The sequence below is a fragment of the Hippocampus guttulatus genome, chromosome 1 (assembly GCF_054856545.1).
Source record: "Hippocampus guttulatus isolate MCC_2025c chromosome 1, RoL_Hgut_1.0, whole genome shotgun sequence".
NCBI lineage: Eukaryota > Metazoa > Chordata > Actinopteri > Syngnathiformes > Syngnathidae > Hippocampus > Hippocampus guttulatus.
In genome coordinates, this window is record NC_141261.1 from 19,102,307 (window position 1) to 19,113,933 (window position 11,627).

At 42.4% G+C, this 11,627-nt stretch overlaps 2 protein-coding genes across 3 annotated transcripts in view; one reads left to right on the forward strand and one right to left on the reverse strand.

Annotated features, from left to right (window-relative positions):
* LOC147210804 (voltage-gated inwardly rectifying potassium channel KCNH7-like) overlaps window positions 1-4,646 on the forward strand; it is a 25,850-nt gene extending 21,204 nt beyond the window's left edge. Inside the window, exons 13-17 of one of the 2 annotated variants that reach the window (XM_086116734.1) lie at window positions 260-347; window positions 578-823; window positions 1,277-1,436; window positions 1,542-1,726; window positions 2,439-4,646. In XM_086116734.1, the coding sequence (XP_085972860.1) occupies window positions 260-347; window positions 578-823; window positions 1,277-1,436; window positions 1,542-1,726; window positions 2,439-2,509 (750 nt within the window). In that variant the 3' untranslated portion in view covers window positions 2,510-4,646. Of the gene's footprint in view, window positions 1-259; window positions 348-577; window positions 824-1,276; window positions 1,437-1,509; window positions 1,727-2,438 lie in introns of those variants that run through there. The other variant, XM_086116735.1, reaches the window with a different exon arrangement.
* Window positions 4,521-11,279, reverse strand: LOC147210805 (grancalcin-like). The gene is made up of 8 exons (XM_086116736.1): window positions 11,147-11,279; window positions 8,395-8,613; window positions 8,220-8,289; window positions 8,095-8,138; window positions 7,865-8,012; window positions 7,361-7,474; window positions 7,227-7,285; window positions 4,521-5,039 (listed from the first exon to the last, which is right to left on the reverse strand). Exons 1-8 carry the CDS (start codon window positions 11,168-11,170, stop codon window positions 5,013-5,015), a joined length of 705 nt encoding a protein of 234 aa, XP_085972862.1. The 5' UTR covers window positions 11,171-11,279; the 3' UTR covers window positions 4,521-5,012.
* Window positions 11,280-11,627: the final 348 nt, after the last annotated feature.

Here is an 11,627-nt window from a genome sequence, read left to right on the forward strand (position 1 = left end):
ACCCAGGTTTAAAACTCTTAACTCAGTGTTTAAAACTCTAACCCTAATCTGAAACCCCAACCCTATGATTGTAATTGAATCTTGGGGCAATCACATCACGTCAACCAATGTGTTTTAAGAGTATGACATGAAAAGCAAGACATTTGTTCAATTCTCTCATTGTCATTTTGTCTTTCCAAAGCAACAGAGACCAGCATTGTAACACTTGTCGCACTTCTCTCAGCTCTTTATCAACGTCATCTATATCCCCTTTTGACAGGCATCCTACCCGCAAGACGACAATTCCTGCGTGGAGCCTGGAATGACTGGAAGGAGGAAAATGTCATACATGAGGACATCTTCCGCTGGTATGTTCAGAGTGATTCTTTTTCTTTTGTTGTTTTAGTTTTAATCACCGTGTCAGTTTGTTCAGTGGGTCAAACCAGCACATCCATTTCAAATAAACAAAGTGATCTGATCGAAAACCTCAATTCACCGGATCTCATTTCATCAACCGGCGTGAACCTCTTGTCTTGACTCTCCTTAAATTGTAGTTTTGATGATTTGACAAATTCCCGATACCTATGATTTATTCGAGGCCCTCCACAAAAGGAACGTGTGCCACCATTCTGCCATTCCACACCGGAACAAATCACCTGCACCTCCGCCTCCTGTTCCGCAGCCGAGGAAGCAGATAAGCGCAAGGAGGTAGAGAAGAAGGAGGAGGAAGAGAAAGAGAAGCCGTGGTGTTCCAGTGCACTGGCCTGCGATGTGTCCTCGGAGCAGCGCTGCTCTGCCGGTGGGCTCGCCGCTTCGGGGCATGGCGCACACTTGCATGCAAAAGGTGAGAGAGGACGCCACCTGATGCATCGTCATGGTAAAACTTGAGGAATAAAATCTAAAACAAAAAAAAACTTGGAGAGCTAAATATTTTACTATAGGTGGTACCTGATGTAAAAACCTTAAGTCACTCTAAAAATACACCCAAATGAAGAAAGTAATAAATGCTTTAGGCACTGACAATAAAAAGATGGAGATATTTTCAAATAATCATCATAGCAATCAGTGCAAACAGAGCCTAAATGCTTGTACAATGCCAAAACGTTTTGAGGGTTTCTCATTTTTATTTTATTTTTTACCTTACCTGTTGATTGTTTGTGGGTCTGTTCATGCATAATTCCTGCTATCTTGTGTACACAAACATCCCATGACAGCACATCTTGCCCTAGAGATTCCGCTGCAACAAGGTCAACATCAAGTTGACTGTTACCATGGTGACAGTGACTGTTCCCAACAGAGCTTCTGGAAGACCATTGGACACATGCGGGCCACCTTGTCGAGGGCAAGGAGTCACCTTGGGGTCAGGCGACACCACTTAGGGAGGATGACACCGATACTGACCTGACCTATGTCGAAGTGGAGCAGCGGCTGGACAGGTTGCAACAGCACCTCAACAGGTGTGAGAAGGAAACGAAGGTGTACGATGCCCGGTGTAATACAACGTGGTCCTCTATGACCGTGCATCTCCAGTTCTGTGCTGCTTTGTGCTCTTTGGACTACAGGCTGGAGTCCCAGATGACGGCCGACATACAAGCCGTCCTCCAGCTCCTCCAAAGGCAAACTTCTGCCTTCCCGCCTGCCTATAGCACCGTCCAGTCCGGCGCACCAGAGACTGACCATCAGGGTGTCGCCAGGGTCAAACATCCAGACAATGTCCAGACTCAATCCTACTCCACATCCACCACTGGTAGACAAGACACGCATTCTCATGCTGTATGCTGTATTACAGAGAGAACTTTTTTCCCCACTTCCTTTTGAATTAAATGCTAAATTTTCCTCTTGAAAAAAAAAAAACGGTACTACATTATTTTGACAAAAAAAAAAGAAGTATTTTTTAGTTAAAGAACACATCCCAACCAGTGGTGCCAATAATTATGGAGGGCAGGTTATATACGTTCTACATACAACTCACTTGAAAAATAAAATACAATTTGAAATGCGAAGATTAAAAACTGAGATAGCTGCACAAGTGCCACTGATTAACCCGAAATAAAGTTCACATCTTCTAGTAGGCTTTTCCTGACATTTTTCAAGGTTATGAGGGTGTGCACACTTATGCAAACAAGTTATCTCGTTTTAGTTTTACGTTCCCTCTGGAAAATATCTTGTTTTTCATTCAAATGAATAGGACAGGTTATAGAATGTTTTGAAACGATGAACCCTTGGCATCATTTTGAGCAAAATCTTGACATTCGAACAGCGGTGTGTAAACTTTTTGTAACCACCATATCTACTCCTAAATGCCGCAGGAAGGATATATTTTGTCAACCATTGTTTTCATGAGCCGTTGAATAGAAAGAAACTGAACCTAATGTAATTGAACATTCGTGGTTGAGTCATCGGTAATTTGAGAACCACAGCACAATTCACCTCTGACTTTGGTTCTTGCCGTTTTTCAGAGCCCAGAAGAGGTCTGACTGGAAGCAAGCTCCCCACTTCCTGCGCCGCACAAAGACGCATCCAGGTGTGAGCATAGCTGGACGGAAGCGGTGGGAAAATGTGTCCTCTGTTGAATGACGCCAGTGCCAGCATTGCAGCCCTGCGCTGCCCAATGTCACCAGCAGCTCAGTACCAGCGGGACTCCACGGCCGCGGCTTCTTTGAAAGTTGCCCTCCGAGGACTTTCTTTTAAGTTTTGACTCAGGGTCAAAGAATTTGAATATGCAAAGGAACAAAAAAGACCACTTGAATTCCTTGACAGAATATCCTTTTTTTTGTAACTTGGAAGTCCTTCATACACTATAGGTCAGTGTTTCCCAAACTTTATCGAGCCTAGGCACATATTTCCCATCGGAAAATATGTCACAGCACAACCACTTAGCAAAACGATTCACAAAAAGTGGATACACATGTTAATTGTGTACCTTCTGCCATCTAGAGAAGGGGCATTCTGTTCTCTCTGTTACTATCGGGGGTTGCTGAGATAAATGAAACTTTTTTTGGAATAGAAAATACATTTTCGTCCGGATTACTAACACTGGATAACGCGGCACACCCGATCATCTCTCATGGCACACTGGTTGAGAATCACTGCACTAGATATTGAACGTATTTGAAGGGATCTGCTTTAATGTATTTCAAGTACAACACTGTCAGTGACATGATATGTGCATGATTTTTTTCTTTTTTGGAGGGGGGGGGGGGTATTTTGGGATTGTGACGCATATTATCAATTTCCACAGCAGTTATGTCTGTAACTAGCAAAGTCCAATTTACTTTGCCGTTTGCCTTCATCACAGTGGACATGATGGGAAACTCCTTGCCAGTCAAATCCGCAGTTCACTTTGTGAGGTTGATGTGTTTTCCACCGCAGCTTCAAGTGGACACAAAGTTGAAACTCAAGGGAGGAGTTTCTTGTCAGTACAGTCCACACCAAAATACTTGGAACAGCAAGGTCAATTCCTTTGTTTTTGTTGATTTGGGTTTCCCATCAGAATAGCACACAAAAGTCAGAATTCCAAAATTTCATGGTAGTTGCGCTACATCTAGTTGTGTTGAACGACTTAGGACAGAGCAGCTTTTGTTTCAAGCCGCCCATTTTCCAAGTGAGCAAAAGTAACTATGATTAAATTAACTTAAAGGGAGTAATATGAAATATTTGGTGGCACAACACTTTCACTTGCAATAACTCCATCAAGCCTGCGACCTTTGACTCTGACATACGGTTGCTTTCTTCAGTGTGTGTGTGTGGGTGTGTTTTGGTTCACTTATCTGATGAAGCTTCTCATGATCAGTTTGGATGAATGTTTTGGATAAATTGCGAGACGTGTGGTTTTGTTTTTTTTACTCCATAATTAATTGTGCTGTGAACATCAAGAGTAACATCAATATACTTTTTAGAGACCATACCAGAAGATGCAAACCACTAACCAGCAGAAAGAATCGTAAGACCAGGTTGGATTTTGCAAAGAAGTACAGAGATGAGCCACAAAAATTTTGGAACCAAGTTTTATGAACCAATGAGACCAAGACCAGCCCCACCATATGACAAAAGACAAAAACAAAAAAAGCAGAGCTCTTGCACATGGCTGCCAACTAAGGTGCCATCTTTTAGTCACTTCAAATAAAAGCTGCCCTGTCCTGAGTTGCTTAACACATTCTGAACTTTTGTCTGATATTCATCATTTGATCGGAAACCTGAATGTCATCAAAACCAAAGGAATTAGTCTTTCTGTAACTCTTCCAGTTTCTGTTCCGGTTACAACCTGCTGATCATTATCCAAGCTCAGTGGATGGTGACAAGTGTTTGAGATAATGAGGGCATTTCTGCTTTCGGCTCCATTCATGGATTCCTTTTTTTGTACACTTTTGAACATCACAAGATTTGCCAGAACTCATCAGTCATCTAGAATTTGCAACTGTTTGCACGTTCTAAAAAATGCTGTACTGGATAATTTAAATGGCACGTTTTTCATCTAGTGCTGGGTTTTTTTGGTTTTTTTTTTTTGCTGGAATGTGATACAAGGCAACACTTTTCACAGCTATGTTCTTATGTCCTTTAATGAAATTGAACAACGTGTAAATGCGCTTGAAAAAATACACCATTGTACAAAGACAATAAACACAAAGCACACAAAATTGAAAAAACAGTCTGTGAGTAAGAAAATATCTCTCCGACTTCAGTTATGTGCGCTCTCTCTTTTGGAGACTAGAAAAAAAAATACACATCGCATATAACCCATTCATATATGCAGGTATTAAATGGCACAGGTGTCACAGAATCTCTTATTCAAACTATTACTAACCTTTGGCTTCATACATGTAAATGATACGAGTATGTGTGCATCAATCAGCAAATACATTCTAAATGTTATAGCAAGCTTTACATACAGGCAACAAAGTCACTTGTCTGTAACCCCTCCAGAGACCCGACTGGCCACGAATGATATTGTTGTACAGTGATTTGGTCTTTGGACAATCCCTGATTGGCTCCCCAAGAGATTTGGGACTCAGAGCTCCGCCCACCAGCACCACTTAAATGGCCATTGTGCACAGGATGAACTGCCCAAAGAGAACACACAGGTTTTTGTAAACTCTGAAACCAGTTCCAACGCAACAACAAAAAGAATAATATAAGAGCAATGACAATTGTCAGAGTACCCATTGACAAAAGGAAACTGGTCAAAACAAGCTGCTTAAAAATAAAATGGGTGACAGAGTATGCCAAAATGATATAGATATTTGTTGTTATAGGAGTGCTGTTTTTCTTATCCATCTAGTATTGTCGAATGCAAAAACATGATTTTATGGCATTTCCAAATTACAAAGTAGAATGTAAAAGAAAGGTGCTTTAATTGTGTTGTGTTTCTAACGTCACTGGTTTAACAGCATGATGCAGACATGCGTGTGACAACCTGATCTGCACAGGGCTCGACCATTCTGCTTCTAATGTATTACTTTTTAAATGCAATTTTTAATGCAACTTAAAGCAAAGTAAATGTCCTCCCACATATTCACACGCACGTGCACATACATACATACATATGGATGGCTGTGATTAGAATTTTTAAATCAGAATTAAATGACATGATTTTTAAAGTTAACTCTCAACTAATCGCAAATTCTGGACATTTTATACCAGTTCTAATTGTACAATACAACCTTTCAAGTTTTTCAGACTTTTGTTAATTGACATAAACGTATGTTTACCTAATACAAATGTGGGTGTATATTTTCACTCAATGATACAATAATTTCATTCTAAGTTATAATGTTTGTTTTTAAGTTAAAACATACCAGACAATTAAAAGGAGTGCAAAACATTGAGTCACAGGTATTTTTTCTGCCACTCGGTGGCAACAGCGTTTCAAGTTGGACGTTTGTGACAGAAACAATACATATTTCTTTTCAACTTTAGAGGCAATTCATTGGAACATGAAGGAACTCGTGGACTCCTGCCCATTTGCTTCATTGTGTGTATATATACAGCATTTGTTTTTTCTTCATATTTATTGTTGCTAAATGGTGTTACAGATGCCTTTATCAATTAATTGTGATGGGGTTTCCCTAATAAGGGGCAAAATAAGACCACTGACGAATAACAGACACCTCACATCAAAAGAGCAAGTGATTTGGAGTCACTCCAAGTGACATGCCGGGCATACAGTCAAGCTTTCAAAGATGCCTGGGCATGCCCATACAGACCCCTTTGAGAGCAGTGGCAACCTAACTCGGTGCTAATTCTGAACCAACAGCTGAGCAATGGTGTTAAAGGTGAGAGGGTGACCTCCTACAAGTACCTAGGTGTTCTTCTGAACAACAAACTGGACTGGTCTACAAACACGGACAACCTGATTAGGAAAGGACAGAGTCGGCCGACTCTTCCTACTCAGGAAACTGAGGTCTTTTGGGGTTCAGGGGTCGCTCCTTAAGACTTTCTATAACTCGGTGGTGGCCTCGGCCATCCATTATGGCATTGTCTGCTGGTCAGGCAGCATCTCAGCCCGGGACAGAAAGACTGGAGCGACTGGTCAGGAAGGCTAGTTCTGTCCTGGGTTGCTCCCTTGACACTCTGGAGGAGGTGGGCAACAGAAGGATGCTAGCTAAGCTAAAAGCTATGATGGACAGTCCCTCCCACCCTCTCCAGCCCGCAGAGGGCTGGAGAGAGGTGACAGCACTTGCTGACAGCACTTGGTAGCTCCTTCAGCCAGAGACTGTTACACCCGCGCTGCAAGAAGGAGAGATACAGACGCTCGTTCCTACCAACTGCTGTCAGGCTGCTGAATAAAAAATAGCAACAATAATATTTAATAATTGAATGATGTGGAAAACAACTGTAAATAGGACTGCGATTTATCCATTTTGTATTTATATTGCACTTAATTGGACGGTGTTTGTTTGTTTTTTCTTCTTCTTTCTGCCTACATTCTTGCTGCTGGAGGCTGTAAATTTCCCCAGTGTGGGACTAATAAAGGATATCTTATCTTATCTTAAACGCTGCTGGACATCGTATTTATTGCTTTGAATGCCATTTGAGATATGGGCGTCAAACTCCGGTCCGCGATGGCCACAATCCTTGTTTTAGATGTTTCCCTCCTCCAACACACTAGTCATCAAGTGATCAAAAGGTCGAGCTTTATCTGTGAAGTGTTTTAACGTTTCACACGACACTTTAAAGGGCATACGATTAGGAACCCCAGTGATTTAGAAGGCAGCACACAGACAGATGTCAGAGGTACGGTGACTTACATCATCATAGCCGAAGTGCACAGAGCCTTGATGCATGGTATCTCTCCTCTTAAAATGATCTGCAGTAGGAATACATGTGAATGTAAACGTGTCGAGCTTCAATTTGCTGCCTCTCATATTGCGAGTGGGGGTACCTGTGAGGGCGCGGAGCTTGACGCAGCAGGCCACGTAGTCGTCAAAGTAGATGCGACCGCCTTTGTTGTAGCGCTTGATGATGGCGTTTAGAGCCTGAGGACTGATGCGGTACCCTGGTTGAATCATAATAATAAAAGAATAGAAATAAATTACGGACGGTCAATTTTAATGTGAAATAACTGGATTTGGTTTGACTGAGTGGGATTACGATGGGATTCGACACAACTCAGTTCAAGAGGGTTTGTTACAATTTGTTTATTCTTCCCATTTTACAAAAATATGAATAAACTTGTCAGTACTGCAAATGTAGCATTTCCTTCAGAGATAGCTCTCATCAATAAATGACAATTCGAGATATATCTAGATATCTCTTAAAGTGGAATGATTTGCTGCATTTGCATCTTTTAGTCTAAACTTATTTTGCCATTCAAATCATTTTTTGTTAAATTCCTATGAAGTATTGTTGCTTTTGGTCGGATTCCAAAGCATCATTGGTCTCTCACCCATAGAGCCGATTGCCTGGGTCAGCTCATGGTGCTCAACAGTACCACTCCTGTCCCGGTCAAACATTGTGAAGTTCTGCTTCCAGCCGTTGAGCGCCACAAACAGCTCCTTGAACTCACTGAAGCCCATCTTGCCTGTGAAATCCCTCTGGTGATAGTGCGGTGAAGGTTCAATAGCTTCTGATGGACGCGTACAATGCCATTACCGCTGCGATTCCAAAAAAGGATACATCGAGCATCGCAATCATGATTCTGCACGTCTCCAGGCTAAATGCTGCAACATGATGAAACACCATTTGTACAAACAAGCACAACTTTGCACAGTTTGAGGGTGAACGCATGGAAGGCCACTCACGGCTGTAGGTTCCCGTGAAGCCAGACTGAGTTAAACACCTCTGCAACTCCATTGCATCCACCTCACCGTCCTGTACACAAGTGATCAGACACAATTGTACATGTGTCAGCTGGTTAAATGACACTGTTGAGGGAAGTTTTTTTTTTTTTTTGTCCAAGGGGAAAGAATTTAATACCTGGCCAGCAATGGCTGTGAAGTAACCCCACATTGGGTCATTGGCAGCTGGGGTCAGAGCGCCATATGTGCCCGGATAGCCTCCTCCATAGTGTGCATATCCACCAACCTGGGGCGGTGCGCCTCCCATTGGGCCAAGCATTGGTCCACCCATGTGATTGGGCAGTGGTCTCCCCATTGGTCCTCCAGGCATTCCTTGGGGTGGCATTGGGCTGCCATACTGAGAAAGGAAATACTTACGCTCAAGCTCAACATAGATTCACAAAAGCTTCGTGCTCTGTGCAAGCAAACTGTGAAACAGTACATCGCCCATTTGTCATTTTCAGTGTGAGATCTTTGTTCATTTCCGTATATTCATGTCATCTGGGTACTTGACTAATTATAGAACAGTCTCGTCCAGTGCTCCTCAAAATGTTTATATCAAGAACCGCATTAAAAACATACTTTGCGTTGGTTGCTTTTCAACCGATCTATACATTCACCCTCAATACTCACCAAAATAAAAGCCTCAAGAAATGAATCTGATAAAAGGTGCATAGACTGACGTGTTTGTATAACCGGATAGTGATTTCATGCGAGCTGTCAGCTCCCTCGAAGTACCGGTATTGGAGAGATACAGACATGTTAGGCTGCGACTGGCTGGCAACCAGTTCAGGGTGTACCTGCTCCAGGGCGCCCCGCGACCCTTGTGAGGATAAGCGGATCAGAAAATGGATGGATGGATGGAAGACTCGTTACACTGGTCTAGCTGTCAGTTCAGGCACTCGAAACAAATATCTAGCGCCAGTGCCCAAAAAAACATCTAGCGCCAGTGGCCAATTCTCCTTAAGTTCCTGGTGGGGGTAAAAAAAAATTCCCCAGAAACAATGGTGGACAAACGAGCAATGAAATAGGACAAAAAGAGCACCACAGAGGTCTGTGAGCTAATGTGCATGGTTGTGCCGGCTCTCATTAATGTTAAATGACTATAATGAACGGTACTATACACTGCTGCGGCACATTTAATGAGAAATAGAGTTGCACTTGCCTATGAAACCGGTGGGACACATGTGAACCAAACTGTTTTCAACAGCAGTTCCTCCTTAGTGTTTAGGTGTGTGCGTGAGAGAGTGCCACCTCGCACAGTAGTAAGCAGGTTGACTGACAGAAGAGGCCACAAAGTAGCAGTGAATCTTGATGACATTTGTAAACATACACACATGTAAATGACCATACATTGATATAGTAAAACAGCCTAGTAATATACAATCTCGTTCATTGGCAGGACATACTTGTCTAAGACACACCCTCGGTTTACACGACATGCGCACAGTCCATCCATCCATTTCCCGAACCGCTTGATCCTCACTAGGGTCGCGGGGGGTGCTGGAGCCTATCCCAGCCGTCTTCGGGCAGTAGGCGGGGGACACCCTGAATCGGTTGCCAGCCAATCGCAGGGCACACAGAGACAAACAACCATCCACGCTCACATTCACACCTAGGGAGAATTTTAGAGTGTACATGCGCACAGTGCAACCCATTATTGTACTGTGTTTACACACAAGCAGCATTCCACACACGCCCCGGACATTCTGCTTAGCATTATTTTAAGTTGCATTAATTTGAGCATTTTCCCCTAAAATTGCTTTGTTAAAATATGTGTGTGTGTGTGGTTTTTGTTTTTTACATTTATCTCATCAAATAATGTAATAATTTTTTTATTACAAAAATAGACATTTGGGAAATCAAATATTATTGGGTTGATTATTAATACAATTGTAAAATGAGCATGAAAATGATTTTATTAATGAAATCAACAAGGTTTTCCATCCATTTTCTGATCCGCTTGTCCTCACAAGGGTCGCGGGGCATGCTGGAGCCTATCTCAGCTGCCTTCGGGCAGTAGGTGGGGGACACCCTGAACTGATTGCCAGCCAATCGCAGGGCACACAGAGACAACAGACCATCAAACTCACAATCACACCTAAGGACAATTTAGAGTGATCAATTAACCTAGCATGCATTTGAGCATAATCAGTTCAGATAATGGGTTGATGGAAAATAAAAAGAAACGTGACCATTTTTTCAATTACTTCTCTGAGCGGTATCAGCACGATCTTTTGTTTCCCCCGAGAATGTGTTCGCGATCTCTTGTAGGTGCTTCTCGTCCATTCCTCCTCTTTTTCATTATTAACAAAGCCTGGCCTTTCTGTTGTAACAATATCAAACTCATAATGCTGACCTTCTGCCCACTGTACGTCCGAACAAGAGGGAAAGGTACAAGGCTACCTCCGGTTCGGTCTCTTAGCAAACAGCGGAAATATATATATGGGTATGCTTGCGCGGTTCCGCGTCAAGTCTGAGCTATTTTGGGCTCTCCTTGGCGGTGCGCGACGGGAAAACGAAAAAAATGTGCAACACGTCTCAAGATACTCAACCGTTGTTTTATCAGATCTAAAATTTGTTACAGATTAGATTACTGTACTTGGTTCGCATATAAATGGCATCCAAAACGGAACTGACCACTTTAGTTAAACGGGCGATTGGGTGGTTGTGGTGCGATTTCCCGACCCGGAAGTCATTTACCAATGGGTTATTTCAATCTGACACAAAAGTTATTTGGGTTTTAAGCGTGACACACGCAAAATATGACGAACAGTTTCACATATTTGTGCTGAAACACTGCGAAATACTTTGGGACGAACGAAAGTCATAACCACGGACTGTTAATAATCGATTATGAAGACAAACGTGAGCGTGTTTAATGTACTCACCCCACCGTATCCTGGGTAAGCCATTTCTGTTGTTTTAAACGAGAAAAGTGGCACAAATTGTAAAGTGTTCGGCCGTGAATGCCACAAGCGACACCCTTTCTACTTCCGGTAAATACGCTCTCGGAAGTTCAGGACAAGAAGTTACGCAATTAGACCCGCCCCTTGCGTTGGGTACATTTATGTTCTACTTGCAACCCTCTTGAATCCTCAGTGAAATACAAAGTACTGTAACTGATATGGTCATCAATATTGAGGAGTAAAGAGGGGTAGATTTAAAAATGAGATGTACCCGCAGTCCCGGATACGTTTTGTGTCACTACAGCGAGAGAGAGTTCAGAAAATGTAATCCGGATTTGGAAAATTCCTTTTTTTTTATTTTTTATTTTTTGCCATCCAGGATCAGGTAATCCGATTTTTCAAAGCAACATTGTCTTGGATGACCCTGATCCTGACTGACACCGTTTTCAAATTTTCAAGATTA